The following is a 26,238-nucleotide window of genomic DNA, read 5'->3' as shown; positions in this document are numbered from 1 at the left end:
GCCCGCTCGCCAGTGTGTGTGTTTCCCAGCCGGGCCGGAGCCGTGGGAGAGGGGTGGGCCTGGCCTGGGGTCGTCCCTGCGCCGGCCGTGTAGCCTAGTTTATCTCACCGAGCAGTCGGTTTCGGAAGGTTTTGGCGGCGGACTGGAGAAGGGGCGGGCAGGAGACCCCCGGCTCCTGTTGTGCCGTTTTTTTAAAAAGAAAAATACTGGAAAGAAAAGGGGGATTCCGCACACCGACTAGAACCGGGCCAGAGCTGCGGCGTGCGGGCTCTGCAGGGGGCGGCGGCTCGAGCATGGTCGGCGGGGCCCACTGAGCTCGCGGCGCCCGGAGTTGCTCGAGAGCTGGAGTTAGCGAACGAGCCGGGGCCCGCGGCTTTCCTGGCTACCCACGCTGGACAAGGGCGGCAGCCGCCCCGAGGGTTTTGCTTTTGCCCGCAAACTTGGAGGGGGCGGTGGGCGCGCTCCGGAGAGGCGCGGGCACTGTGGGCCCGCGGTTGTTATGGACTCTGGGGGCGGGGGCAACACCGGACTTGCGGGAGGGGCGGCCGGGGGCGGGAGAGGCCACCGGAAAGAGCCCCTGCGCCTCGCCGCTAGCCCTGCGAGCTGCCGGGTCTCCAAACTCCCTGGCCGTGGCGGTCGAGTCAGCATTCGGTGCCGGAACCCGTCAGGCCGCGACCCGGCAAGGAGCTCGCACCGGTGGTGCGGAAAACCCCCAGGAACTCGGCGGCTTCGCCCGCGGCCCCGGCTGATCCCCTTGCAAACATGGAGCTGCCTGCTTCCCCGCCCACCCCAAGGCGGCGGCGGCGACTGCTGCTCTCTTCCCCTCCCCCGACCGTGCCGCCGCCGGGCTCCCCCTTCCCGCGAGGTGCCGCTGCGGACCGCTCGGCGCGGATGGGGCGGGGGCGGGGGCGGGGGCGCGGGCGTGTGCGCGCCCACGAGGGGGTGGCCTGAAAGGGGCAGTGAAGGTCGGAAACTGGGAAAACAGTCTCCACGCTCGGAATCGGGAAAAGGAAATGCATCAGCGGGCGGGGAGGGGCGCGGGGGGCGCGCCTGTCAGCCGGGATGGCGGCCGCGGGCGGGTAGGCGGGGCGCCGGCGGGAACCGTCCTGGCCGGGCGGGGCGACGCCGGGAGAGGCGGCGCAGGGGCCCAGTCCACCGAGCGCCGGGCGGCCCCTGCCTGCACTCCTCGGCCCAGACTGTTTACTATCTACTCCGCCGGCGGCTTGTGCAACCCGCCTGGAGGGGAGCTGAGGGGCGGGCCTCTTTCCTCTCTCCCACCCACCTCCGGCTCGCCCGGAGGCCCCGCCTTCTCTTGTCTTCCACTGGCTGGGCGAGACTCCCTTTTTTTCCCCTTCTTGGATGTGGATTGGATGACATTCTCCCGAGCTCCGCCTATCGGGAGGCCGGGCTGGAGTTTAAGTTGCTAGGATTTTTTTTCCGCGGAGGGAGGAGGGACGGTTCTTGCGGATGACGTGAGGCGCAAGGTCCCGCCCCCGACTCTGATTGGTGGGGCGGGTAGCCCGGCCTCCGGCGGAGAGAGCTGGGAGGGGAAGTCCACCCTTGTTCCCCGCCTCCCTCCTTCGCTCTTGAGCGCGCTCCGCACATGTGTGAGGCCCGCCTAGCTCTTTCGAACTGCCCTCCCGCCCGGAAGTCCTAGGCTCGGCGCCCTTGGCGAGGGGGGCGGGGAGAGCCGAGAAGCCACACAAAGGTTCCACCGAGGCTCGAGACCTGGTAGCCTTCGGGGTGAAGCCAGGGGATTACAGTGCGGAGTGGATTTCGGGAGCGAAACTCCGGAGGTTCTGCTGGGTTTGAGATCTGCCTTTCGGGGCCGGGGCCAAGTACTAAAGTTCTAACCCTGTCGCTTGGCTATTTCCGTGCTCCTTGACTTCCCTGAGCTTAAGCTCGAGAACTCTGCAGACGCTGCAAGTGTCTGTTCTTTCCTAGGCATGGCAGCGGCTGTCCTTAGTTGGCTGTATCTGAGACTCTGACAACCTAGTGCCCTGGCCTGGGGCCCTTAGGCGAGATCTTAGCGCAGGTGGTACCCTGTGTTCACGGGAAGTCGTGGGCGGCCTAATGCTGGCTTGGGTTCTGAGTAGTTGTTGATACCATGGTGGGAATGCCCTGTGGTACTCAGTCTAGTGGTGGAAGGCGGCGCAAAGTTAAAAGTAGCCTTGGGTCAGTTCTGCTGGAGTGCCGCTTCCTCCTAACCTCCGAGCAGTTTGGCCCTGGGGTCGCTTCGTTGGTCTGACTTATTTTTAGAGCTCTGTCCTGGGGCAGGGCTTGGCTACTGGCAAGGCTGCTCCCACCTGTCGGCTACCCTTGGAGTTCACAATTCGCTGCTGTGGTTTCGCGGCTCGAAGCCATCGCTGGAGTCAGGCCCACCTGCTGCCAGAGCTCGTTCCTGGCCGTTTCCGCTGGATTGCAGAGGGAGGACAGTGTTGGACCTAGGCGTGGGTTCCCTGGGCGTGTCCCTTGGGGTCTTAGCTCTCTGGGAGGAGGGTTCTACTTATTCGGGAGAGCGGTAACAACGTAATCCCGTCACCTCTCCTGGCGCTGAGAGAGCGCCCCCCAAAGTAAGATCAGCGTCAGGCCCACGCCCTATTTGGTGAATAAATAAAAGCAAACTAGGAATTGAAAGCACTTTGTCTCACTGTGTGTTCGAGGCCCTGTTACCTACACAGAGAGAGCACAGGAACTGCTATTAACACTCCTGGCCAAGGAGAAGGTGAACAGCCGTTATCTTATGTCCCCAACTACGGAAACTTTATCCATTCTCTGAGTGTGGCATGTCCCCAAGGTTAATTTATGCCGTGGCCTGTTTTGGTGTTTTCCTCTCCTTTCTCAGTTCTGAGGATGCCTCCAGATCCACCCGGGAGATCGTGAGTACCTTGTGCCTCACGCTCCGCCTTCCGGAGGCTTGCCAGGGCGGTGGCTGTTAAAGCCCGCCTCTCTTTTGGTTATCTCCGCCCTCTTAGGACTGCATATTCAGCTCTAGGGAGTTTACTTCTCCGCCTAGGTCTCCAGACCTTAGTTCTGTACTCTACTTGGCTGAAAGGAGTTGCCAGCTGCTCCGGATATTTGTGTTTACAAGGACGCAGTGTGTAGAATGTAAACTGTAAAGATAACCGGACGGAAGGATGAGTTCTCATTCTCTCATTTTTTTTGTAAGGGAGTCCTCCATGGTGGGCTGCCTTTCCTTCAAATCCTAGGATGTGGAGTCTCCGCTGATGAGCTCCGCTCCCCCTCCTATCTCGGGCCCTGGAACTCCGAGCTTCAGTCTCTAGTGTAAACATTCCACAAAAGGACTGCTAAGGTTCAGCCTCCTCGCGCAGGGTGGAATTAGCTCCTTCCTAGACGGGCGCCCTGGCCAATGGAGGGTCCTGCCAGCGCCAAGATATCCAATCCGACTCTTGAGGCGGGGCCTGGCCCGGCAGTGCGGTAGGCGGAGCCTGTTTCACTTACAGACATTTTACCCCACATCGGTTACTTACCTTACTGGGGCGGTGGGAGAGCCAGGGGTAGCCTTCCAATGCGATGACCAGCGGAGGCGGGAGCCAACTTGTTAGGCCTGTGGCTGAGACGCTGCAGGGCGGGTTATGTGGTGTCCTCCAATGAGACAGGAAGAGCTTCCCTGCTTCCTCCAATAGTGTTGGGGCTCGGGGGTGGGCTTCAGCAGTCCGTCTCCAATAGGCGGGGTTGAGTTAGGGAAGCTCCCCGCCAATAGGGGCGTGGAGAAGGAGAGCGGCTCCCCCTCCCCTACCAGTCGAGGGGGAAGGGGCGGGAAATCATAAGACAGGCCTCGGTGGTTGGCTGAGTCTTTGACGGGCGGGTATTGCGTCCTGTGTTGGAACGAAGCTGAGTCTTCTCTCTGCGGGGCGGGGTCGGGGGAGTGGGCGGGATTTCCCGGGTAACAGAGAAGCGGCCGCGGCGGTAGAGGCGGCGGAGACGGTTTCTCCATCTTCCCCCCTCCCCTTCCCCCCTCGGAGTTTCCCTCCCTCCCTCCCTCCCTCCCTCCCAGTCTGGGCACCGGAGCCTGTGACCGCTTCGTTAGTGGAGAGGTAGCTGGCAGTCCGCTTCGGCGGGCCTGTGCCCCGCGCCGTTCTCGGGGCCTCCCTGCTGAGCTCGCGGCTCACGCTGAGAGGGACACGCAGTGACGAGCGGCCGAAGCAGCTTTGCGGTGAGAGCACGCTGGGCCGGGGGCCGGGCGGGAGCCTGGTGGCGGGTAACCGCGGACTCGAGGGTGTGTATTTTTGGGGGAGGGGGCTGACCTCCTCGGCTTCCCGTAGAGCAGACGGGCGGGAGGTGTGTGGCTGTGTGAGGGGGGTGGGGGGCGGAGCGGGGTAGCTCTCCGCGCGGGAGGGGGAGGAGAGCGTAGTCCCGGTGCGCGCGGAGGGGGGCGGGCTCTCGCGCCGCCGCTCAGAGGCGGGGCCGGCGCGCGCGTGCGATTGTGGAGAAAGGGGCGGGGCCGGCTTCGCGCTGAGTGCGGTTTGCGGCCGACCACCCCCTCCCCTCCTCCTGGGGTGGGCGGGGCCTCGGGCTGGCGGCCGCGCTCTGGCCTGCTGGGGTCGGGGACGGGTGGGGGGGGTCTCCCGCGTGTAGATTCAGGGCGCGGCAGGGAGGGGGCGTGAAGTCTGAGTTCCTCCGCCTTCTTGGGATCCGGTTGGCCGGAGGGGCCGTACTGATCCGTGATGCCACTCCCCTTGGCCGTCCCCCCCTGCACCCCGCCCCGGCCTCGGGTTTCCGCCTCCTTGGCAATGAGGAGGTGCTAGGGAAAGCCCGCTGTCGGGTCTGGCTGGGAGTCTCGGCGCCTAGATCTGCCCCGCCCTATGTCTCCGTGGGGAGGGAGGGGCACCCGCCGACTGGGAGCTGCGGAGGTGTCAGGACTTACTCTTGTGGCTGGGTCATGCCTTCTGCCTGGGGGCACAAGGGCCCTGTGCCGGAGCTGCTTTCTCCGCTTTGCTCCATGCAGCGTGTCTGGCACCGTGCAGCCAGGAGAGTGGGAGCATGGTTACCCCCACTCCCCTCTTGGTTGTAACTATTGGGGCGAAGTGCCCAAGGTCCTCTTGTAGGAGCGTGCGTGGCTGGTGCTGGAACCCTAGATCCGCAGTGGTGATGGTAGGGGAGGGACAGGGAGTCATCAGAGACTAGAAATGTGGCGGAGGGAAAACCTTCCCTGGGGTTCCCTTGATGTTCAGTTACCGTGGCTGTACGGGGCGGGGCTTCCTTTGAGCCAATGGGTGGTGGGTAGTAGACTTGGCGTCTGTTTCGGTGCGTTATGACTTTAAACGAAGTTAGCCTTGAAAAGGCAGTGGAAGCTCCTCCTCTTTACAAGGCTGAGATTTATAACAGGAAAGTTTGGATTTACATTTTAATCTCAAAACTGGTCTGTTTATAAAGTAGGGTTTTATTTTTTAAGAACTCAGACTTTGAATAAAATACTCCGATATCTCTGACACTTGTATTTTTGAATGCTTTCATTGTGCAGATGGTTCTGCTATATAAACTTAGTTTCCTGGCCGGGCGCGGTGGCTCATGCCTGTAATCCTAGCACTTTGGGAGGCCGAGGCAGGTGGATCACTTGAGGTCAGGAGTTCGAGACCAGCCAGGCTTACATGGCGAAACCCTGTTTCTACTAAAAATACAAAAAATAGCTGGGCGTGGTGGCAAGCGCCTGTAATCCCAGCTACTGGGGAGGCTGAGGCAGGAGAATCACTTGAACCCGGGAGGCGAGGTTGCAGTGAGCCGAGATGGGGCCATTGCACTGTAGCCTGGGCGACAGGAGCAAAACTCCGCCTCAGAAAACAAACAACCAAAAAAACTTGGTTTCCTAAAGAATTTGCTATTTAGGTAACTATAGGTGAAAAGTCTTTTCTTTTTGATTTTATGTAATTATGTTAGACCATCTAGACCACTTTCTGTTTATAGTCTACATAGTACAGTGTTGTTGCCCTTTTTATTTCAGAGGAGGGTGAAATTGTGGATCAGGGTAGCCTTCTGTATGTGACATCTGTAGCGTTGCCCTCCAGCCTGTATTGGAGAGTTGCCTTAGGACATTTCAGATTTAGATAGTAGAACCACATTAGATGAGGTTTTTGCTTTCACTTGATACATTATCTTTTCCTATTGAGAGAAATTATTTCAATGTTTTAAACATTTTTCATGAGAAAAATAAACATGGAACCAATGTTTATTTATGCAGTAATGTCTAAATGAGCCTCTGGTTAATTATCTGAAGTGAAATTCTAGATTTGTGCTTTGGTTAGTAGGGCCTGAGTGGTACCCTGTGCTATATTTATGTGAAAAGGGTAGGTGGGTCCTACCTTCTCTGCTAAGGAAGTTGCAAAAGCAATAGCATTTTAGTTTAGCAAATGATGGCTGTAATAGAATTGGTGGGGAGACAAAAAATCCAGGTGGTTTTTTCTGATGCCATAAACTGAGAGAACGGAGAACGATTGACGATTGAGGAAGATTTGGGCTACATATATAGTTCCCACGATTTGCAGTGCTGTATACTGGGGAACACAGAGGAGTCTATAAGGATTCAAGTAAGAACCTGGTTTTGCTGTATTAGGAACATTTTCATAAATGCTTCATAATCTCCAGATAATTATTTTATATACTATAATTTTGTTCAGAGATAAATAGCTTAGAAAGATTGGCACTTCGTAATTAAGAGGGTTTTAATAATTTACATACAGAGAAAGACTTTTTTTCTTTTTTAAGGAAGGAGGTGTGTAGTAATTTGACAAGATTCCTGGTGAAGTATAATTCTTTTTACGTCTTCAGTGTGAGCAGACAAGACACTGGAGAGCTGTGCATGGCAGATGTTAGTACCTGGGAATTTTAACTGGAATTAAGAGGTTATATCCATGGCATTCAGTAGTTTAGCATAGTGCTTTTCATGGCTTTCTTTTCTGGGCAGTCCACCAGCCAAGAGTTTGTTAAGCTTTACTTTCTGTAGGCCTTTAAAAAAATAAATAGTATATGCTTTTTCAAAATACACCTTCCTCGCCCCTTGAAAAATAAAAGCTGATATTTATTGAGCACTTACTGTGTCACAGATACTGTGTTAGGCACTAGACTTTTTTTTTTTTTTTTTTGAGACGGAGTCCTGCTCTGTCTCCCAGGCTGGAGTGCAGTGGTGCAATCTCAGCTCACTGCAACTTCCTCCTCCCGGGTTCTAGCGATTGTCCTGCCTCAGCCTCCACGAAGAAGAAGCTGGGGCGCCACCACACGCCTGGCTAAGTTTTGTACTTTTGGTAGAGACAGGGTTTCACCATGTTGATCAGGTTGGTCTCAGACCCCTGACCTTGTGATCCGCCCGCCTCAGCCTCCCAAAGTACTGGGATTACAGGCATGATCCACTGCACCCGGCCGCATAATGTCTTTTTTTCTCATGTCTTTTTTTTTTTTTTTTTAGACGAAGTCTCACTCTGTCACCAGGCTGGAGTGCAGTGGCATGATCACAGCTCACTGCAGTGTTGATCTCCTGGACTTAAGCTACCCTCCTACCTTAGCCTCCCATGTAGCTGGGACTACAGGTGTGTGCCACCATGCACCTGGCTAATTTTTTTAATATTTTTATAGAGATGAAGTCCTGCTATGTTGCCCAGGCTGGTCTCGAACTCCTGGGCTCAAGAGATCCTTCTGCCTCAGCCTCTCAAAAGTGCTAGGATTAAGACGTGAGCCACCGTGCCCGGTCATTGGTGGCAATTTCTACCTGATGTATTTCTTATTTGCCCCTTTTGCTTTTGTTTTCCCTACCCACTTTTTGTCTTGTGTGCTAGTATGTTACCCATATTTCTCAGCGTGACAGTGGACCCTTCATGAGTCTTCTTGGTGTCCTCCAGGGCTAGGCTTGCTGACATATGGGCTATTGGAGGATATGCAGGTCCACATCCTTTATTTGCAGTTCTGAAATGCAAGAATTTTTGTTTTTTGGTAAGTCTAGTTCCACAACTAGTTTTGGGGTACAGCCTGACCTGGACTATCCTGCATGATGCAGAAATGTGACTGCTTGATTATGGGGAGCTACTCAGCCCTAGCTGGGAGAGAGAGATGATACAGTATATGTACCATATTACCTTTCTAAAATCCAAACAATGCTGATGACTCTAACGGGGATCTCTCCCTCTACCATAGACTAATATGTCTAGTGGCCCACTCAAGGTCTCCACTTGATGTCTCCTCTTGGATAACTGAGAGACATTGTTGACTCTTCTGTGTTTTTTTCATATGTGGTCCATCAGTAAATTTTATTGCTTTATATTCAAAATGCTATCCAGAATTAGACCACTTAGGATCTGCATCTCCACTGCCCTAGTCAGCGCCTGTGCATCTCTAGCTTGGATTCTATTCTCCTTGTTTTGTTACTGCGGCTCTTAAATGTGTTCTCAACATAGCAACCCAAGTGATTCTTTTGAAACCTAAGTCATACCGTGTCACTTCTCTGCTTAAAACCATCCAGTGGCTTTCCATTTCAGTCTGAGTATTAAACCTGAGTCCTTATTTAGATATGTCTGTAATGAGCCGGGTGTGGTGGCCCATGCCTGTAATACCAGCACTTTGGGAGGCTGAGGCGGGCGGATCACGAGGTCAGGAGATTGAGACCATCCTGGCTAACAAAGTCTCCACTAAAAAAATACAAAAGAGTTAGCTGGTCATGGTGGCACACGCACCTGTAGTCCCAGCTACTCGGGAGGTTGAGGCAGGAGAATGGTGTGAACCCGGGAGGTGGAGCTTGCAGTGAGCCGAGATCATGGCACTGCACTCTAGCCTGGGCGACAGAGCGAGACTCTGTCTCAAAAGAAAAAAAAAAAGATATGTCTGTAACTTCACCATTTTGGGAGCTCAAGTGGGAGGATCGTTTGAGTCCAGGAGTTTGAGACCAGCTTGGGCATCATAACAAGACCCTGTCTCTATAAAAAAATTAAAAATTAGCCAGGCATGCTGGCGCGTGCCTGTAGTCCCAGTTACTTGAGAGGCTGAGGCAGGAGGATTGCTTGAGCTCAGGAGCTTGAGGCTGCAGTGAGCCGTGACTGTGCCACTGCACCCCAGCCTTGACGACAAAATGAGACCCTGTGTCAAAAAATAAACACCTGTAAGAACAAATCTGATGTACCCTCTGCCTGCCTCCCTTATCCTAGTTACCTCTCTGACTACATTTCTGACTAGTCCTTCTTTCGTTTTTCTTCAGCTACCCAGCCTTCATGCTGTTTTGGAACATGTCAAGCACATGTGAGCACTCACAAAGACATGAGGGTCTTTGCGGTTGCTGTCCCCTCTGCCTAGAAGGCTTACTCCACTAATTTCTGCATGACTAGCTCCCTCACTTCCTTTACTCAGAAGTTACCTTATCAGTAGGTATTATCTGACCATTCTTATCTACAATTTCAAAAACTCTTCCTTGCCTTTTGTTCTTGATACCTGTCACTGCCTACTATTCTAAATATCATACTTTGTCTATTGTGTCATCTTTCACTAAAATATAAGCTTCTTGAGGGAAGGGATTTTTGTTTACCGTTGTATCTCCAGCTCCTAAAACACCTGGTGCATAGCATGTGCTCAGTAAATATTAGAGAATGTATACATGAATGAATGATTTGGTTTCCACCACAGACAAGACAAAGCAGTATGCTGAGCATGGTAGAGGATACATAGATGGTTAAAGATGTTATGTGCCCATGTTTGTGTGGGAGCAGAAGAGCTAATGTGATAAAAGCAGTGTGAGATGTGAGTGACACGTCCACCTGTCCTTTCAAGAACGATCTCAAGTTCTATTCTTTGTAATGCTCTAATGCTCTATTTTCTTTTCTTTCTTTCTTTCTTTCTTTTTTTTTTTTTTTTGAGACAAGGTCTCACTGTGTTGCCCAGGCTAGAGTGCAGTGGTACTATCTCGGCTCATTGCACACACACACACATACACACACCCAGCTTCAAGTGATTCTCCTGCCTCAGCCTCCCGAGCAGCTGGGATTACAGGCATGTGCCACTACACCCGGCTATTTATTTATTTATTTATTTATTTTGAGACGGAGTTTTGCTCTGTCTCCCAGGCTGGAGTGCAGTGGTGCAATCTCGGCTTGGCACAATCTCAGCTCACTGCAACCTCCACCTCCTGGGTTCAAGTGATTCTTCTGCCTTAGCCTCCCGAATAGCTGGGATTACAGGCACCCACCACCATGCCTGGCTAATTTTTTTTTTTTTTTTTTTTTTGAGACAGTGTCTCGCTCTGTCGCCCAGGCTGGAGTACAGTAGCGCGATCTCAGCTCACTGCAATCTCCCCCTCCCAGGTTCAAGCAGTTCTCCTGTCTCAGCCTCCTGAGCAGCTGGAATCACGGGCGCCACCACCATGCCTGGCTAATTTTTTGTATTTTTAGTAGAGACAGGGTTTTACCACGTTGACCAGCCTTGTCTTGAACTCCTGGCCTCAGGCAATCCACCTGCCTTGGCCTCCCGAAGTGCTGGGATTACAGGCATGAGCCACTGCACCTGGCCTTATAGATACTTTGAAAGATTATATTTCTTATATTAAATAGAGATAGGGTCTTACCATGTTGCTCAGGCTGGTCTTCCTGGACTCAAGCAATCCACCTGCCTCAGACACCCAAAGTTCTGAGATTACAGGTGTTAGCCACCATGCCTGGCCTAATACTTAATTTTTAAAAAACTTTTTCTTTGGAAATAATTTTAGACTTCAAAGAGAGTTGCAAAAATAATACAAATAATAGCCCTATAATCTTCACCTAGATTCCCCGAGTGCATCTTTTAAGACCACAATACAGTGATCAAATCAGAAAATCAACATTGATAACAATTATTAATACATTTTGAATTTAACTAAATTTCTGTTCATTTTCTACCTACAGTAGTAAGAAATGTCTATGTAACATCAGTGTCACCGAACTCTGTATTGCCCAGATTGGTCTCAAACTCCTGGGCTCAAGCAGTCTGCCCACCTCGGCCTCCCAAAGTGCTGGGATTACAGGCCTGAGCCACTGCACCTGGTCTGGACTCAATTTTAGTTTTTGAGTTTTGTTTTTTTTTTTTAAAGCAGTACTAACTACTTGTAAAGATGTATATTTCATGACTTTTATTTTTTGGAGGTCTTCAAAACAGCAAAGAGAAAATTTATTTTTATTTTTAATTTTATTTTTGAGATGTGGTCTTGTTCCATCCCCAGGCTGGAGTGCAGTAGCGCGATCTTGGCTCACTGCAACCTCCGCCTCCTGGGTTCAAGTGGTTCTCCTGCCTCAACCTCCTGAGTAGCTGGGATTACAGGTGTGTACCACCATACCCGGCTAATTTTTGTATTTTTAGTAGAAATGGGGTTTCACCATATTGGCAAGGCTGGCCTCGAACTTCTTATCTCTCGAAGTGCTGGGATTACAGGCATGAGTCACCATGCCCAGCCTGAAAATTTATTTTTTTTCCAAAGGAATAAACTCATTTTAGCTATTACCACTTGTACATCTAAACAATGTTATGGAGTTTTACTGATCTTATTTTTCCTGTATATTGAAATGTTTTGGTATTTCATCATCCTAGGAATTATTTCATCATTACACATCAATTCTCAAATATGCTAGAGGACTAAAATAATATGACAAAGGGAGAATTATAGAATTGCTTAAAAGGATATGCAGTAGTGAAATAAATCATTAGTTTTACACTTCAGTTTTTAGAGATGGGGCCTCGCTTTGTTGCCCAGGCCGAAGTGCAGTGGTATGATCATAGCTCTCTGCAGCCTCAAACTTCTGGGCTCAAGTGATCGTCCCACCTAAACATCCTGGGTAGCTGGGACTATAGGTGTGCACCGCGGCCCTTCAGTTTTCTTATTGCTTTTCCCTAAACTTACAGCAACTTTTTTTTTCTTTTTGGATACAGGGTCTCACTCTGTCACCCAGGCTGGAGTGCAGTGGCACAATCTCAGTTCACTGCAACCTTCGCCTCCCAGACTCAAGCAATCTCACCTCAGCCCTCCAAGTAGCTGGGACTACAGGCATGTGCCACCACACCTGGCTAAGTTTTGTATTTTTTTTGTAGAGAGAACGTTTCGCCATGTTGTCTAGGCTAGTCTCGAACTCCTGGGCTCAAACAATCCGCCCACCTTAGCCTCCCAAAGTGCTGGGATTCCAGGCATGAGCCAGCATGCCCAGCCTACAGCATCTTTCAAGAAAGTATAAAAGAAGTTGGGAGATACCATCTTAAACATTATGTAAGATGTTAACATTTGGAGAATCTAGGTGAAGGAGTACATGGTAATTTTTATACTATTTTTCAACTTTTAAGCTTTCATTGGACATATTTAAAAATCCATAGTTTTTCATCTTCCTCCTATAATGGCAAAGAGAAGAAAACTGACCACAGAAGACATTTCAGAGGAACTAGTAGATGAATGCTGTGTGACAGTAGTACTCTAGACTGTTAGGATGACGGTAAAGTTATATAAACCAAGTTGTAAAATAAGAGTCTTCAGCCAGGCATGGTGGTGTGCACCTGTAATCCTAGCATCTTGGGAGGCTGAGATGGGAGGATCACTTGAGCCCAGTACTTCAAAACCAGGCTGGGCAACATAGCAAGATTCTGTCTCCACCCATATAGATATGTGACTGTACCCTAGATGAGTTTAGAATGTGATTTTTTTTTTTTTTTTGAGACTGAGTTTTGCTCTTATTGCCCAGGCTGGAGTGCCATGGCACAATCTCGGCTCACCGCAACCTCCGCCTCCTGGGTTCAAGGGATTCTCCTGCCTTAGCCTCCCAAGTAGCTGGGATTACAGGCATGTACCACCATGCCTGGCTATTTTTTTGTATTTTTAGTAGAAGATGGGGTTTCTCCATGTTGGTCAGGCTGGTCTCGAACTCCCAACCTCAGGTGATCCACCTGCCTTGGCCTCCCAAAGTGCTGGGATTACAGTCGTGAGCCACCATGCCCAGTGGTGAATTTTTTTTTTTTTTTTTAAAGATGGGATCTATCTCACTATGTTGCCCAGGCTGGATTTAAATTCCTGAGCTCAAGCTGTTCTCCTGCTTCAGTCCCCCCAAGTAACTGGAACTATAGGCACCCAGCTAGAATGTGATTTCCTTTTTATAAGAATCAGAACTGGGCTGGGTGCAGTGGCATATGCCTGCAATCCCACCTTCTTGGGAGGCTGAGGTGGGAGGATCGCTTGAGCCCAGACGTTCGAGACCAGCCTGGGCAACATAGTGAGACCCCATTTCTATTTTTAAGAAATGAAAAAAAAAACAATCAAAACCACTGCACTTTGCCAAAAAGATGTATGATAGTATTCTTTCATCTTTCAAGATATTTGTACACCAAAACTTAGTTGATGCAGTTTGTAAGTGGACAGGTGCCAAAGATACATATATGTATAAAGATGGTTAGAAGGAAAAATTATGTAAAAATGAAAAAAAAATCAGTTTTTTTTTGTTTTGTTTTGTTTTTTTTTTTGAGACAGAGTCTCACTCTTGTTACCCAGGCTGGAGTGCAGTGGCATGGTCTTTGCTCACTGCAACCTCTGCCTCCCGGGTTCAAGCGATTCTCCTGCCTCAGCCTCCCGAGTAGCTGGGACTATGGGTGCGTGCTACCGCACCTGGCTAATTTTTTGTAGTTTTGGTACAGATGGGGTTTCACCGTTTTAGCCAGGATGGTCTCAGTCTCCTGACCTCGTGATCCACCCGCCTTGGCCTCTGAGAGTGCTGGGATTAGAGGCAAGAGCCACCACGCTCAGCCTGGATTGTTCATTCTGATTGACATTTATTAGTCTAAAAATGAGAATGCTTATGATTATGGAGCAAAGAAGATGACTGTTCTCTCCAACAAAATTATGAAGTGAGTTTTCAAAGTATTTCATTTGTTGGGCAGAAAGGGAAAAAAAGACCCAGAGGTGATAAGCTAGAACCTTACTAGAGCTGTACCTGAAACCTGGAATCAAAATTTACAAAATGGAAGCCAAGCGTGGTGGTGTGTACCTGTTTACAGAGTGGAAGCCAAGTGTAGTGGTATACACCAGCTACTCGGGAGGCTGAGGCAGGAGGATCGCTTGTGGCCTGGAGTTCAAGACCGGCCTGTGCAATGTAGGGAGACCCTGTCTTTAAAAAAATTTTTTTTCTTGTTAGCCACTCTGTAGTCCCAGCTACTCAGGAAGCTGAGGTGGGAGGATTGTTTGAGCCCAGCAGTCTGTAATGAGCTATGATCATGCCACTGTACTCTAGCCTGGGCAATAGAGCAAGACCCTGTTTTTTTTTTATTTTGTTTTTTGTTTTTTTGAGATGGAGTCTGGCTCTGTTGCCCACGCTGGAGTGTAGTGGCAAGATCTCGGTCAACCTCCACCTCCCAAGTTCAAGCAATTCTACTGACTCAGCTTCCTGAGTAGCTGGGATTATAGGCACACGCCACCATGCCCGGCTAATTTTTTTGTATTTTTAGTAGAGATGGGGTTTCATCATGTTGGCTAGGCTGGTCTTGAGCTCCTCACCTCACATGATCTACCCGACTTGGCCTCCCAAAGTACTGAGATTACAGGCGTGAGCCACTGCACCTGGCCAACCCTGTTTCTTTTTCTTGTTCTTTTTTTTTTCTTTTTTTTTTTTTTTTTTTGAGACAGAGTCTTCGCTTTGTCACCCAGGCTGGAGTGCAGTGGCGCGATCTCAGCTCACTGCAAGCTCTGCCTTCCAGGTTCACGCCATTCTCCTGCCTCAGCCTCCCGAGCAGCTGGGACTACAGGTGCCTGCCACCACGCCTGGCTAATTTTTTGTATTTTTAGTAAAGACGGGGCTTCACCTTGTTAGCCAGGATGGTCTCGATCTCCTGACCTCGTAATCCGCCTGCCTCGGCCTTCCAAAGTGCTGGGATTACAGGCATGAGCCACCGCGCCCGACCCCTTGTTTCTTAAAAGAAACAAAAAATTTATAGAATGGCTGTGTTCCAGGTTCATGCATGACATTTGATGAGTACTTGGTTGCATTTTAAAGGATGTTGCACATTTTGGATATTTATATCTCCCAGTGTCCAGGAAAGTACGGAATAAAAATTTAGATTTGCTACTTAAGGCTGGGCACGGTGGCTCACACCTGTAATCCCAGCACTTTGGGGGGCTGAAGCGGGCAGATCACTTGAGGTCAGGAGTTTGAGACCAGCCTGGCCAACATGGCAAAAACCCCTTCTCTACTAAAAATACAAAAATTAGCCAGGTGTAGTGGCTCACACCTGTAATTCCAGCTGCTTGGGAGGCTGAGGCACGGGAATTGCTTGAACCTGGGAGGCAGAGGTTGCAGTGAGTTGAGATTGCACCACTGCATTCCAGCCTGGGTGACAAAGTAAGACTCTGTCTCCAAAAAAAAAAAAAATTTGCTACTTACATTCTTGTTAAAATAGTAAGTAATAATGATATGGGTTTTTTTTAAAGTTACTTATTTATTTATTTATTTTTGAGAGGGAGTCTCGCTCTGTTGCCCAGGCTGGAGTGCAGTGGCGTGATCTTGGCTCACTGCAACCTCTGCCTCCCAGGTTCAAGCGATTCTCCTGCCTCAGCCTCCAAAGTTGCTGGGATTACAGGCGCCCGCTACCACGCCCAGCTACTTTTTGCGTTTTTAGTAGAGATGGGGTTTCACCATGTTGACCAGGCTGGTCTTGAACTCCTGACCTCAGGTGATCCGCCCGCCTCAGCCTCCCAAAGTGCTGAGATTACAGGCGTGAGCCACCACACTTGGCCTTATTTTTAATTTTTACAGATTTAATGAGCATTATGGTATCAGAAAAGCTCTAAAATTTTGAGTCAGAAGAGTTTTACAGATCAAGCCTAAGAGAGGGACGAAAGGGGACCAGGCGTAAAAAAAGATAAGAGTTCTAAAAAACTTTAGGTCAGAGTGTCTGGCCAATGCGTAATGGTATAATGCGGGTTAAAGGTGTATCATATGCCGTAAAAGAAGCATTGATGGCCGGGTGTGGTGGCTCACGCCTGTAATACCAGCACTTTGGGAGGCTGAGGTGGGCGGATCACGAGGTCAGGAGATCGAGACCATCCTGGCTAACACAGTGAAACCCCATCTCTACTAAAAAATACAAAAAAAAATTAGCCAGGCGTGGTGGCAGGCGCCTGTAGTCCCAGTTACTTGGGAGGCTGAGGCCGAAGAATGGCGTGAACCTGGGAGGCGGAGCTTGCAGTGAACCAAGATCACGCCACCGCGCTCCAGCCTGGGTGACAGAGCAAGACTCTGTCTCAAAAAAAAAAATAAAAAAGATATGTGACAGTTGGGGTTATGATTAAATTTAGGTTTCTCAATCTTCACACACTGTTGACATTTTGGGCCAAATAATTTGTTGTGAGGAGACTGTCGTGTGCATTGTAGGATGTTTGACAACATCCTTTTACTCTACCTGTGAGATACCTGTGAGATATCAGTAGCATTCCATCTTCCCGAGTTGTGACAACCAAAAATGTCTTCCATCATTATTACATGTGCCCTTGGGAGGCAGAATCTCCCCTAGTTGAGGACCACTGCATTAGAAGAATGTAAAAACTGAGTTCAAAGGAGGCTTGGATATTAGATCTAATGGTGTCTTTTGAGAAGAGCTGGTTGTTAATTTTGCCAAGCAATAATTCTAATCAATATATGAAATCTAAATAGAGTGCCTTTCATTCTGTAATAGATTCTTTCTTAGCAGATTTAAAACCAGAGGTGGACTTTTGGACAAATTTTGAATTAGACTACTCAAAATTGCACTGGGTTGAAGTTACATTGACTTAATACTGTGATAGAAGTTTGCTTTTGAAGAGAAACTTTCCATTGTTTCAAGAATATGCATTTAAAAATAAGCAAAAAAGAGTATGCATTTATTTATTTTATTTTTTGTTCTAAGAGTATGCATTTAAACAAACTGACCAGGATAGACTTTTGTTTTTTTGAGACAGGGTCTTATTCCATCACCCATGCTGGAGTGCAGTGGCATAATCACAGCTCACTGTAGCCTCAACCTCCCAGGCTCAAATGATCCTCCCACCTCAGCCTCCTAAGCAGCAAGGACTACAGGTGCTCACTACCATGCCCAAATAATTTTTAATAAAATTTTTTTGTAGAGACAGTGTCTCACTTTGTTGCCCAGGCTCATCTCAAACTCCTGGCCTCAAGCAATCCTCCCACCACGGCCTCCCAAAGTGCTAGGATTACAAATGTGAGCTGCTACACCCAGCATCCCACCCGTTTTTTTTTTTGTTTGTTTTGTTTTTTGAGACGGAGAGCCTTGTTCTGTCAACCAGGCTGGAATGCGGTGGCGCGATCTCAGCTCACTGCACCCTCCGCACCCTGGGTTCAAGCGATTCTTGGGTCTCAGCTTCCTGAGTAGCTGGGATTACAGGCACCCACAACCACACCCGGCTAATTTGTTTTTCGTACTTTAGTAAAGACAGAGTTTCGCCATGTTGGCCAGGCTGGTTTTGAACTCCTGACCTCAAGTGATCCTCCTGCCTCAGCCTCCCAAAGTGCTAGGATTACAGGTGTGAACCACCACGCCCAGTTTTATTATAACACATGGCCAGGTGACTTTTAGGACCTGTAGGTGTTTTTTTTGTGTGTGTGTATTTGGGATCTTCCTCTGTCGCTCAGGCTGGAGTGCAATGGTGCAGTCTTGGTTAATCTAACCTCCACCTCCTGGCCTCAAATGATCCTTCCTCCTCAGTCACCCAGAGTGCTGGAATTACAGGTGCAAGCCACTGTGCCCACCAGGTGACCTTTAAATGTTCTGCTGCCATTATTTAGTCTTCTCTCCATAGTTTATATAAGTCAAAGTGCTTTTTTTTTCTTTTTATAATGTCTTCCTAGACTAGAGTGCTGATAGTACTATAAACTCCAAATTTGAAACGGTTGGAGACCAACCATGTTGGCTGAAGCGGGACTTGACAGTACTTTTGTGGCTGACTTTGTGGTTCCATCGTTTGGCTTTCTTTATATTCTAGAATTACACTGTACCCCTCTGCAAGCGTGGTTTTACAATCTGTCCAATGTTTCTACTTTAGATTGGTCATATTCCAAGGAGGAAGAATTTAACCTCTTGCTCTTTTAGTCAGGTATGTGACCTTGAATAAGTCATTTAATTTGAGTATCAGTTTCCCTCAAAAAAAGAGGGGTCTGGCTGGGCGCAGTGGCTCATGCCTATAATCTCAGCACTTTGGGAGGCCAAGACAGGAGGATTGTTTGAGGCCAGGAGTTGGAGACCAGCCTGGGCAGCATATCGAGACCCTGTCTCTACAAAAAATACAGAAGTTAGATATGGTGGCGCTGCCTATGTCCCAGCTACTCGGGAGGCTGAGGTGGGAGGATTACTTGAGCCCGGGAGGTTGGGGATGCGGTGAGCCATGATAGCACTGCTGCACTCCAGCCTGGTGGACATAATGGTATGCTATTGCAAAAAAAAAAAAAGGGTTCTGGGACTGCCTATCTGACAGGATTGTTGCGAGGAGGACATCAGCTGATAGCAGTCATACATGGAAGACTTGGCTGTTGTCGGGGAGGAAATCTCTGGCTCAGTGCTGGACTTCTAACCCTCCGCACAGGGCCGGGCATGTCTTAAGCACTTGCTAATTATTTGTGGGATGAATGACTTGGCAAAGATTGTAAATAACTATTGCCTGTAAGTCTAAACTTACTATTTTAATTTCATGCTCTATACCCCTGTGTTCTAATTCATCTCTAATTTTCAAGATGTAGCTGAATATTTACCTTTATAGAGTCTTCCCAAGTGTACCTGTCTGTATCCCTTTCCCAATTTATAGTACTTATTTTTTCCACTCAAGAGCTGCTTTGTATTGTTGGCTTTTCTTCCTGTTTTTTTTTTCCTAGTCCTCAGAACCTGTGGATGTTTTTTTCCAAGACTTTATCAAGAAAATTTAACAAAGTTGATAGAATTTTAGTAAATATAATGAACACCCATATACACACTACCTAGATTTTACCATTATCATTTTGCTACTACTAGGTTTAACATATGCCTGTCCATCTATCCATCCCTCCATCAATGAATCTAATTTTTTGATGTATTTCAAAATAAATTGCAGACATTAGTATACTTCATCTAAGCACTTGAGCATGTTTATCATTATCTAGAGTTTAATATTGTTTATAGCATTTTTCTTTTTTGTCCAGGCTCGAGTGCAGTAGCGAGATCTCAGCTCACCTCAGCCTTTGTCTCCTGGACTCACATGATCCTCCCACCTCAGCCTCCTAAATAGCTGGGATTACAGGTACATGCCACCATGCGTGGCTAATTTTGTATTTTTTGTAGAGATGGAGTCTCGCTATGTTGCCCAGGCTGGTCTTGAACTCCTGTGCTCAAGAGGTCCGCCTGCCTCGGCCTCCTAAAGTGCTGGGATTACAGGCACTTTGTGAGCCATTGTGCCTGGCTAGCATGTTTTTTCTTTGTCTTTCTTTTTCTTTTTTGTTTTTTTTGTTTTTTTTTTTTGAGACAGAGTCTCACTCTGTTGCCCAGGCCGGAGTGCAGTGACGTTATCACTGCTCACTACAACCTTGCAGCCTCAACTTCTGAAGTCAAGAGATCTTCCACTTCAGTCACTGGAGTAGCTAGTACCATAGTTGTGCACCACCACTTCCAGCTAATTGTTTTTTTATTTTGTAGAGACAGGGTCATCCCATTGTTGCCCAGGCTGGTCTCCAGCTCCTGGGCTCAAGCCATCCTTGAGCCTCAGCTTCCCAAAGTGTTGGGATTACAGGCATGAATCACTGTGCCCAGGCACATTTTTCTTTCAATGCAAATTTTACATACAATGAAATGTACAAATCTTTAGTACATTTTGTGTGTGTATATATACCTACATGAGATCATGCTATATGTATTCTATAGCTTACTGTTTTCTTCTTCTTTTTTTTTTTTTTGAGACGTAGTTTCACTCTTGTTGCCCAGGCTGGAGTGCAATGGCGCCATCTTGGCTCACCTCAACCTCTACCTCCTGGGTTCAGGTGATTCTCCTGCCTCAGCCTCCTGAGTAGCTGGGATTACAGGCATGCGCCACCACGCCCAGCTAATATTTGTGTTTTTAGTAGAGACAGGGTTTCTCCATGTTGGTCAGGTTGGTCTCGAACTCCCAAACTCAGGTGATCCACCCGCCTCGGCCTCCCAAAGTGCTGGGATTATAAGCGTAAGCCACTGCATCCGGCCTAGCCTGCTGTTTTCACTTAATATGTCTTAGAGTTCATTCTTTGTACTTGTGGATAAACCCTGATCTTTCTGATTCCTACATAGTTTTCCATAATATGCATGATCACATTTATTTAGCTGATAGACATTTAGATTTTCATACTTTGCTGCAATAAATATACTCAGCAGATGTATAGGATACAGGCCTGAAAGTGGAATTGATAGTTTCAGTATTCCAAAATCTAGTATGTTTTAGAGTTCATTTCTTATACTCGTGGATAAACTTTGATCTGATTCTTACATAGTTTTCCATAATATGCATGGGATGGGTATGCACATTTAAAATTTTAATAAATACCTACAAGTTGCCAGCTAAATAGGCTGTACCAATTAAAGCCTCCTCCATCAGTGTTTCCCTGTATCCTTACCCACACTGTCATCTTTTTTTTTTTAAGTTGCTTTGGAGTAAATTACTTTTTTTTTTTAAGTTGCTTTGGAGTAAATTACTTTTTTTTTTTCTTGAGGCGGAGTTTTGCTCTTGTTGCCCAGGCTGGAGTGCAGTGGCGCGATCTCGGCTCACTGCAGCCTCTGCCTCCCAGGTTCAAGCGATTCTCCTGCCTCAGCCTCTCGAGTAGCTGGGATTACAGGCATGCACCACCATGCCCGGCTAATTTTGTGTTTTTAGTAGAGACGGAGTTTCTCCATGTTGATCAGGCTGGTCTCAAACTCCCGACGTCAGGTGATCCACTCGCCTCGGCAAACCAAAGTGTTAGGATTGCAAGCATGAGCCACGGCGCCTGGCCTTTTATATATATATTTTTTTGAGACAGTTCCACTCTATTGCCCAGGCTGGAGTGCAGTGGCGCGATTTCGGCTCACTGCAACCTCCACCTCCCAGGTTCAAGTGATTCTCGTGCCTCAGCCTCCTGAGTAGCTGGGATTACAGGCGCCCACAACCACACCCGGCTAATTTTTGTATTTTTAGTAGAGGGAGGGTTTCACCATGTTGGCTGGTCTGGTCTTGAACTCCTGACCTCAAGTGATCCGCCTGCCTCGGCCTCCCAAAGCGCTGGGATTACAGGCATGAGCCACCGCGCCCCCGGCCTACTTTACACTTTTTTTATTACTAGTGAGACTATATATGGTTTTAGAGGGCAAGGGCTGAAATCATCTACCAACTTCATATCTACTCACTGAACATTTGCTTTTAACGAATGAATGCTACTAAAGCATTTCTGCTTTATTAGGTTTAGGCTGAAGAAGGATGAGTTAGCTAAGTATGTGAAAGGTTAAAAAAAGCTGAACTTGCTCCCTGCATGTGTGCCTTAAATAAGTAAAGGGATTCTTCCTTCATTTCTTCTCTTCTGTGAGAGGTAAGGTAGTGAAGTAGTTAAGAGCCAGGCTCTGGAGACAGATTTCCTGGATTTATATCACAGCTTTGCCTCTTACTAGCTGTGCAACCTTGGGCAGTTTACTTAATCTTTGTTTTTCAGTTTCCTCATTCATAAATTAGAGAACACCTTGCTTATAAGGTTGTTGTGAAGGATGATCAGGGCCTGAAACAAGGAGGTATGATTACAGCGGAAGCAATTTATTTGAGAGAGAGTTAGGAATAGAACTTTGAGTGGTAATTGTTTGTTTGTTTGTTTGTTGTTGTTGTTGTTGTTGTTTTTGAGATGGAGTCTTGCTCTGTCGCCCAGGCTGGAGTGCAGTGGCACAATCTCGGCTCACTGCAAGCTCCGCCTCCCGGTCCACGCCATTCTCCTGCCTCAGCCTCCCGAGTAGCTAGGACTACAGGTGCCCGCCACTACGCCTGGCTAATTTTTTTGTATTTTTAGTAGAGACGGGGTTTCACCATGTTAGCCAGGATGGTCTCGATCTCCTGATCTCGTGAGCCACCACGCCCGGCCTATGAGTGGTAATTGTTAAAGGAATAAAGTATGGTTCAGAGAAAGTTCAGCCTCTGTAGTGTTGTAGAGGTGGTATGGAAAGCAAACTCTGGAGGTGGATGAAGTTAAGTACCATATGAAATCCCAATCACTTAATAAAAGAAACGATATTTTAACAGCCAAAAGATAGAGTATGATATCAGAATAAACCATAGTACTGTAATACTTAATCTATGAAAAGCTCACTACAGTCTTCTTTTTCCTTATAGACTGGTTCATAAACCAGCATTTGGAAATCACTAATGTAGGCTGATCCCCTCCTTTTGCCCCTGTTTGAAAACAGGGCCAAAATTAGAAAGCTTCATGGTAGATAGAGTTTGGAGTAGAATCCAGTTCTTTTTTGTTTGTTTTTATTTTTTGCCCTCAAACATTCTCCCATCCAACAGAATCCAGTTCTTAAAAGGTACTCTAGTGTTTTTTCTATAGTCGTGCCGTGCTCTTCACATCTGATTTTGGCTTATTATTTATAAAGTTTTTTTTTGTTGTTGTTATTTTTTGAGACAGAGTCGTGCTGTCCCCCAGCCTGGAGTGCAGTGGTGCGAATTTGCTCACTGCAACCTCCGCCTCCCAGGTTCAAGCGATTCTCCCGTCTCAGCGTTGCAAGTAGCTGGGATTACAGATGCGTGCCATCATGCCCAGCTAATTTTGTATTTTTAGTAGAGACTGGGTTTCACCATGTTGGCCTGGCTGGTCTCGAACTCCTGACTTTAGGTGATCCACCCACCTCGGCCTTCCAAAGTGCTGGGATTACAGGTGTGAGCCACTGTGACCAGCCTATGAAGTTTTTGTTTTTTAAACCCAGTGCTGCCCTATCATAACATTTCTATAATTTTTTTTTTTTTTTTTTTTTTGAGACAGAGTCTCAGTCTATTGCCCAGGCTGGAGTGCAGTGGTGGGACCTCCCCTCATGCAACCTCTGCCTCCTGGATTCTAGCGATTCTCATGCCTCAGCCTCCCAAGTAGCAGGTTTTACAGGTGTGCGCCATCACACCTGGCTAATTTTTGTATTTTTACTGGAGACAGGGTTTCACCATGTTGGCCAGGCTGGTCCCAAACTCCCGACCTTAGGTGATCTGCCTGCCTCAGCCTCCCAAAGTGCTGGGATTACAGGTGTGAGCCACTGCATCCGGCCAATAAAGTATTGACTTCATTTTTGGTTACAGAGGTTAATCTCAGATGAGTTAAGCATCAGTTTTAAACCAACAGAACCCAAGACCAAACCACTGAAAGTCATGAACGTATATAAGAAATAGCCAAAAAGACATTTTACTCTACCTGTGATTAGACTCAGTTCCTCATCCCAAAACACGCTGAGGTTTAAGTGTTCGTAGTTGATTAGTGGCAAATAACATGCATAAATCTATATCCTCAACCTCTTAATATGTCTAAAAGGTTTTTGAATACTAAGCTAAACATGCTATTTCATGCTAGAAAAACCTAGGAAAGCATAACTAGCTAAGACATTTTAAATTATTTGTCCTCAGCAGCTGTCAGAAACGTTCTCAACTCCATTTAACTGAGTTCCACATATTATCACACACAAAGCTGAGAGACTTAGTCTGAAGTTACATAGGCCACAGAGAGCATATTTGTGGCTTGAGTTTACACATAGATAAAAGTGGCCAGCTTGCAAATTAATGGGTTGTGCTGCTGTGTCAGGGTCCCACTTAGGTATGTGAAATGTGAGAAAAACCTGAGACAGGATTTCAGAGCTAAGGATTAGAGTGGCAGGCAGATTGAGGACTATAGTGAGGACAAAGAAAAGGTGAAACAGCCATGGAGAGTCCTTGTAAAGACTACTTTCCCTTCAGGGCTTGTGTGCTCCCGGAGGATAAAGAAAAGATCTTGGGTAGACTTATGAATTAGGTAAAGATTTTTTTTTTTTTTTAACTTAACCGTATTTCAGATGAGGAGGTGGCTTGCCAAATCTCCCACTATTACTGTAAATTTTATCTTCTTTCCATAGCAGTGGTATCTTATTTAAGAGATTTTTTGGGACTGGAAAAGTGGTGGGGCCTTTTTTCTTTGGATGGCTGATTCATTCTTTCTCACTGATGGTGTGTTATACTTGTGTTAGTGATACTGATATGGAAAAGCTCTGAAGACCCAAGTAGATTACTGGGCCAAGTAGATTACTGTGTCCTGCAGGAAGGAAATTTTCTCCCACGGAGGTATTATTAAGCTAAGAGAATCTCTTCTTATAACTGTTAGAACCAGAAGAAAACTTAGGAGTGATCTGTTCCAACTTTCTTATTTTATAGTTGGAGAAACTGAAATTCACATAGAATGAGGAACTTGTTGAAATTACGTAGCATTTTAAATTGGCAAGTCTAGAATCTTTGTCTTCCCATTCCTGGCACGGTATTCTTTCCATGATACCATTATAATTGTTGAAACAAATTTTAAATTAGACCACAATTATAGTAGTAGGTTTTGAGAGGATTTAAGAAGAAGCACTTGAGGCCGGGCGCGGTGGCTCACGCCTGTAATCCCCGCACTTTGGGAGGCCGAGGCGGATGGATCACAAGGTCAGGAGATCGAGACCATCCTGGCTAACACGGTGAAACCCCGTCTCTACTAAAAATGCAAAAAAAGTAGCCGGGTGTGGTGGCAGGTGCCTGTAGTCCCAGCTACTCGGGAGGCTGAGGCAGGAGAATGGCGTGAACCCGGGAGGTGGAGCTTGCAGTGAGCCGAGATGGCGCCACTGCACTCAGCCTGGGCAACAGAGTGAGACTCCGTCTCAAAAAAAAAAAAGAAGAAGCACTTGAATATTTTTGCAGCATGTAGATATGTAATTAATATTAGGAGTGATAGCATTTGAGGAGAAAACTAGAGAATAAAGGGAAACAAGGTTGTGTTTATATTTTTAAATTGGAGCCTATTTTCCAACTTCATAATACCAAATTAATTAAAATTATGTTATTTAAATATTTGTCTTTTTCAGTTATAACTTGTTCACTGTGGTGGGGGGTGGTATGCCCACATGCACTTAAACTTCATCACTAAGATGAAATAGACGATCAGTTCTGGGAGTCAAGCTTTTACTAAACTTGGGTGACTGGTCCTAAGTGGCGTACATCATACTGGAGTGAGAATTGACATGCATGCTATTGCTTTTGGTTTCTGCAGGTTTTATAGTGCATCCCTGAGCATGAGCACAGAATGAAGCGGCGTTTGGATGACCAGGAGTCACCGGTGTATGCAGCCCAGCAGCGTCGGATCCCTGGCAGCACAGAGGCTTTTCCTCACCAGCACCGGGTGCTTGCCCCTGCCCCTCCTGTGTATGAAGCAGTGTCTGAGACCATGCAGTCAGCTACGGGAATTCAGTACTCTGTAACACCCAGCTACCAGGTAAGCTGGAGCCAACCAAGGGACTAGAATGAGGGAAGAGAAATAGTGGTTTTAGGCAATTATAAAACTTTTTTTAATACTGTGTTAGATATTAAAAATTGTTGAGTATGTGTAAGGTAAAAAAAAAATAACTGTGTACTCACCATACAAGTTTTTAAAAAAAGAATGTTGTCATGACCTTTGAAGTTCCCTGCATATCCCACTCTGTTCCCTTCTTTTCCCTCCCTTCAGAGGTAGCCACTGATCTAAACTTTGTATTTATCATTCCCTTGACTTTATTTACTTAAAAAAAATCTGACATAATTGTTTAGTTTCGGTATTTTTGAACTTTTATATAAATGGAAACATTTTCTTCTTTGACTCACTTTGTTTTAAAAATCCCATATTTTTATAGATCGCTGTAATTCCACCATTTTCACTCTAGTGTAAATTATATGCATATACTCAATTTATTTGTCAATTCTACTGTTGGACTATTGGGCTGTTTCCAGGTTTTTGCTTTTACAAAGGTGCTGCTGTGAACATTCTGATATTGTCTTAGTGCACTCAGTGGCAGTTCATGACAAAATAAGAAGCTTGTGCCAGAATTTAAATCAATGCACTTATTAAGACAGTTTTGCTATTTATTTTTTAAAAAGACAGCTGAATTAAACATCATTGTAGTGAAATATGGCTGACTCTTGGACAGTGTGGGGGTTGAGGCACTGACTGCCCCCCATGCAGTCAAAAATACATGTATAACTTTTTTCCTTTTTCTTTTTTTAGGAGATAGTGTCTTGCTCTG

General features: G+C 47.2%; 1 protein-coding gene and 1 long non-coding RNA gene across 12 annotated transcripts in view; one reads left to right on the top strand and one right to left on the bottom strand.

The window, feature by feature from the left end:
* SIN3A (SIN3 transcription regulator family member A) overlaps window positions 1–26,238 on the top strand; it is an 84,880-nt gene that overhangs the window by 481 nt on the left and 58,161 nt on the right. For 4 of the 10 annotated variants that reach the window (XM_055363814.2, XM_055363820.2, XM_055363817.2 and 1 more), the window contains exon 2: window positions 25,233–25,454. In XM_055363814.2, the coding sequence (XP_055219789.1) occupies window positions 25,266–25,454 (189 nt within the window). In that variant the 5' untranslated portion in view covers window positions 25,233–25,265. Of the gene's footprint in view, window positions 1–1,556; window positions 1,732–3,891; window positions 4,178–18,019; window positions 18,071–19,145; window positions 19,244–25,232; window positions 25,455–26,238 lie in introns of those variants that run through there. The other 6 variants (XM_055363815.2, XM_063699043.1, XM_063699041.1 and 3 more) reach the window with 6 other exon arrangements.
* On the bottom strand, window positions 1,609–4,171 carry LOC129527152 (uncharacterized). Of its 2 annotated transcripts, none has more exons than XR_008672103.2 (3): window positions 4,028–4,135; window positions 3,492–3,868; window positions 1,609–3,280 (listed from the first exon to the last, which is right to left on the bottom strand). It is a non-coding gene; the product is annotated as an uncharacterized lncRNA (long non-coding RNA). The 2 variants fall into 2 exon arrangements; XR_010131182.1 differs by having other exon boundaries at window positions 1,611–3,280; window positions 3,492–3,839; window positions 4,028–4,171.

Source organism: Gorilla gorilla, chromosome 16, assembly GCF_029281585.2.
Source record: "Gorilla gorilla gorilla isolate KB3781 chromosome 16, NHGRI_mGorGor1-v2.1_pri, whole genome shotgun sequence".
NCBI lineage: Eukaryota > Metazoa > Chordata > Mammalia > Primates > Hominidae > Gorilla > Gorilla gorilla.
Note: the sequence above shows the minus strand (reverse complement) of the source record. Positions and strands in the feature narration are given on the sequence as shown.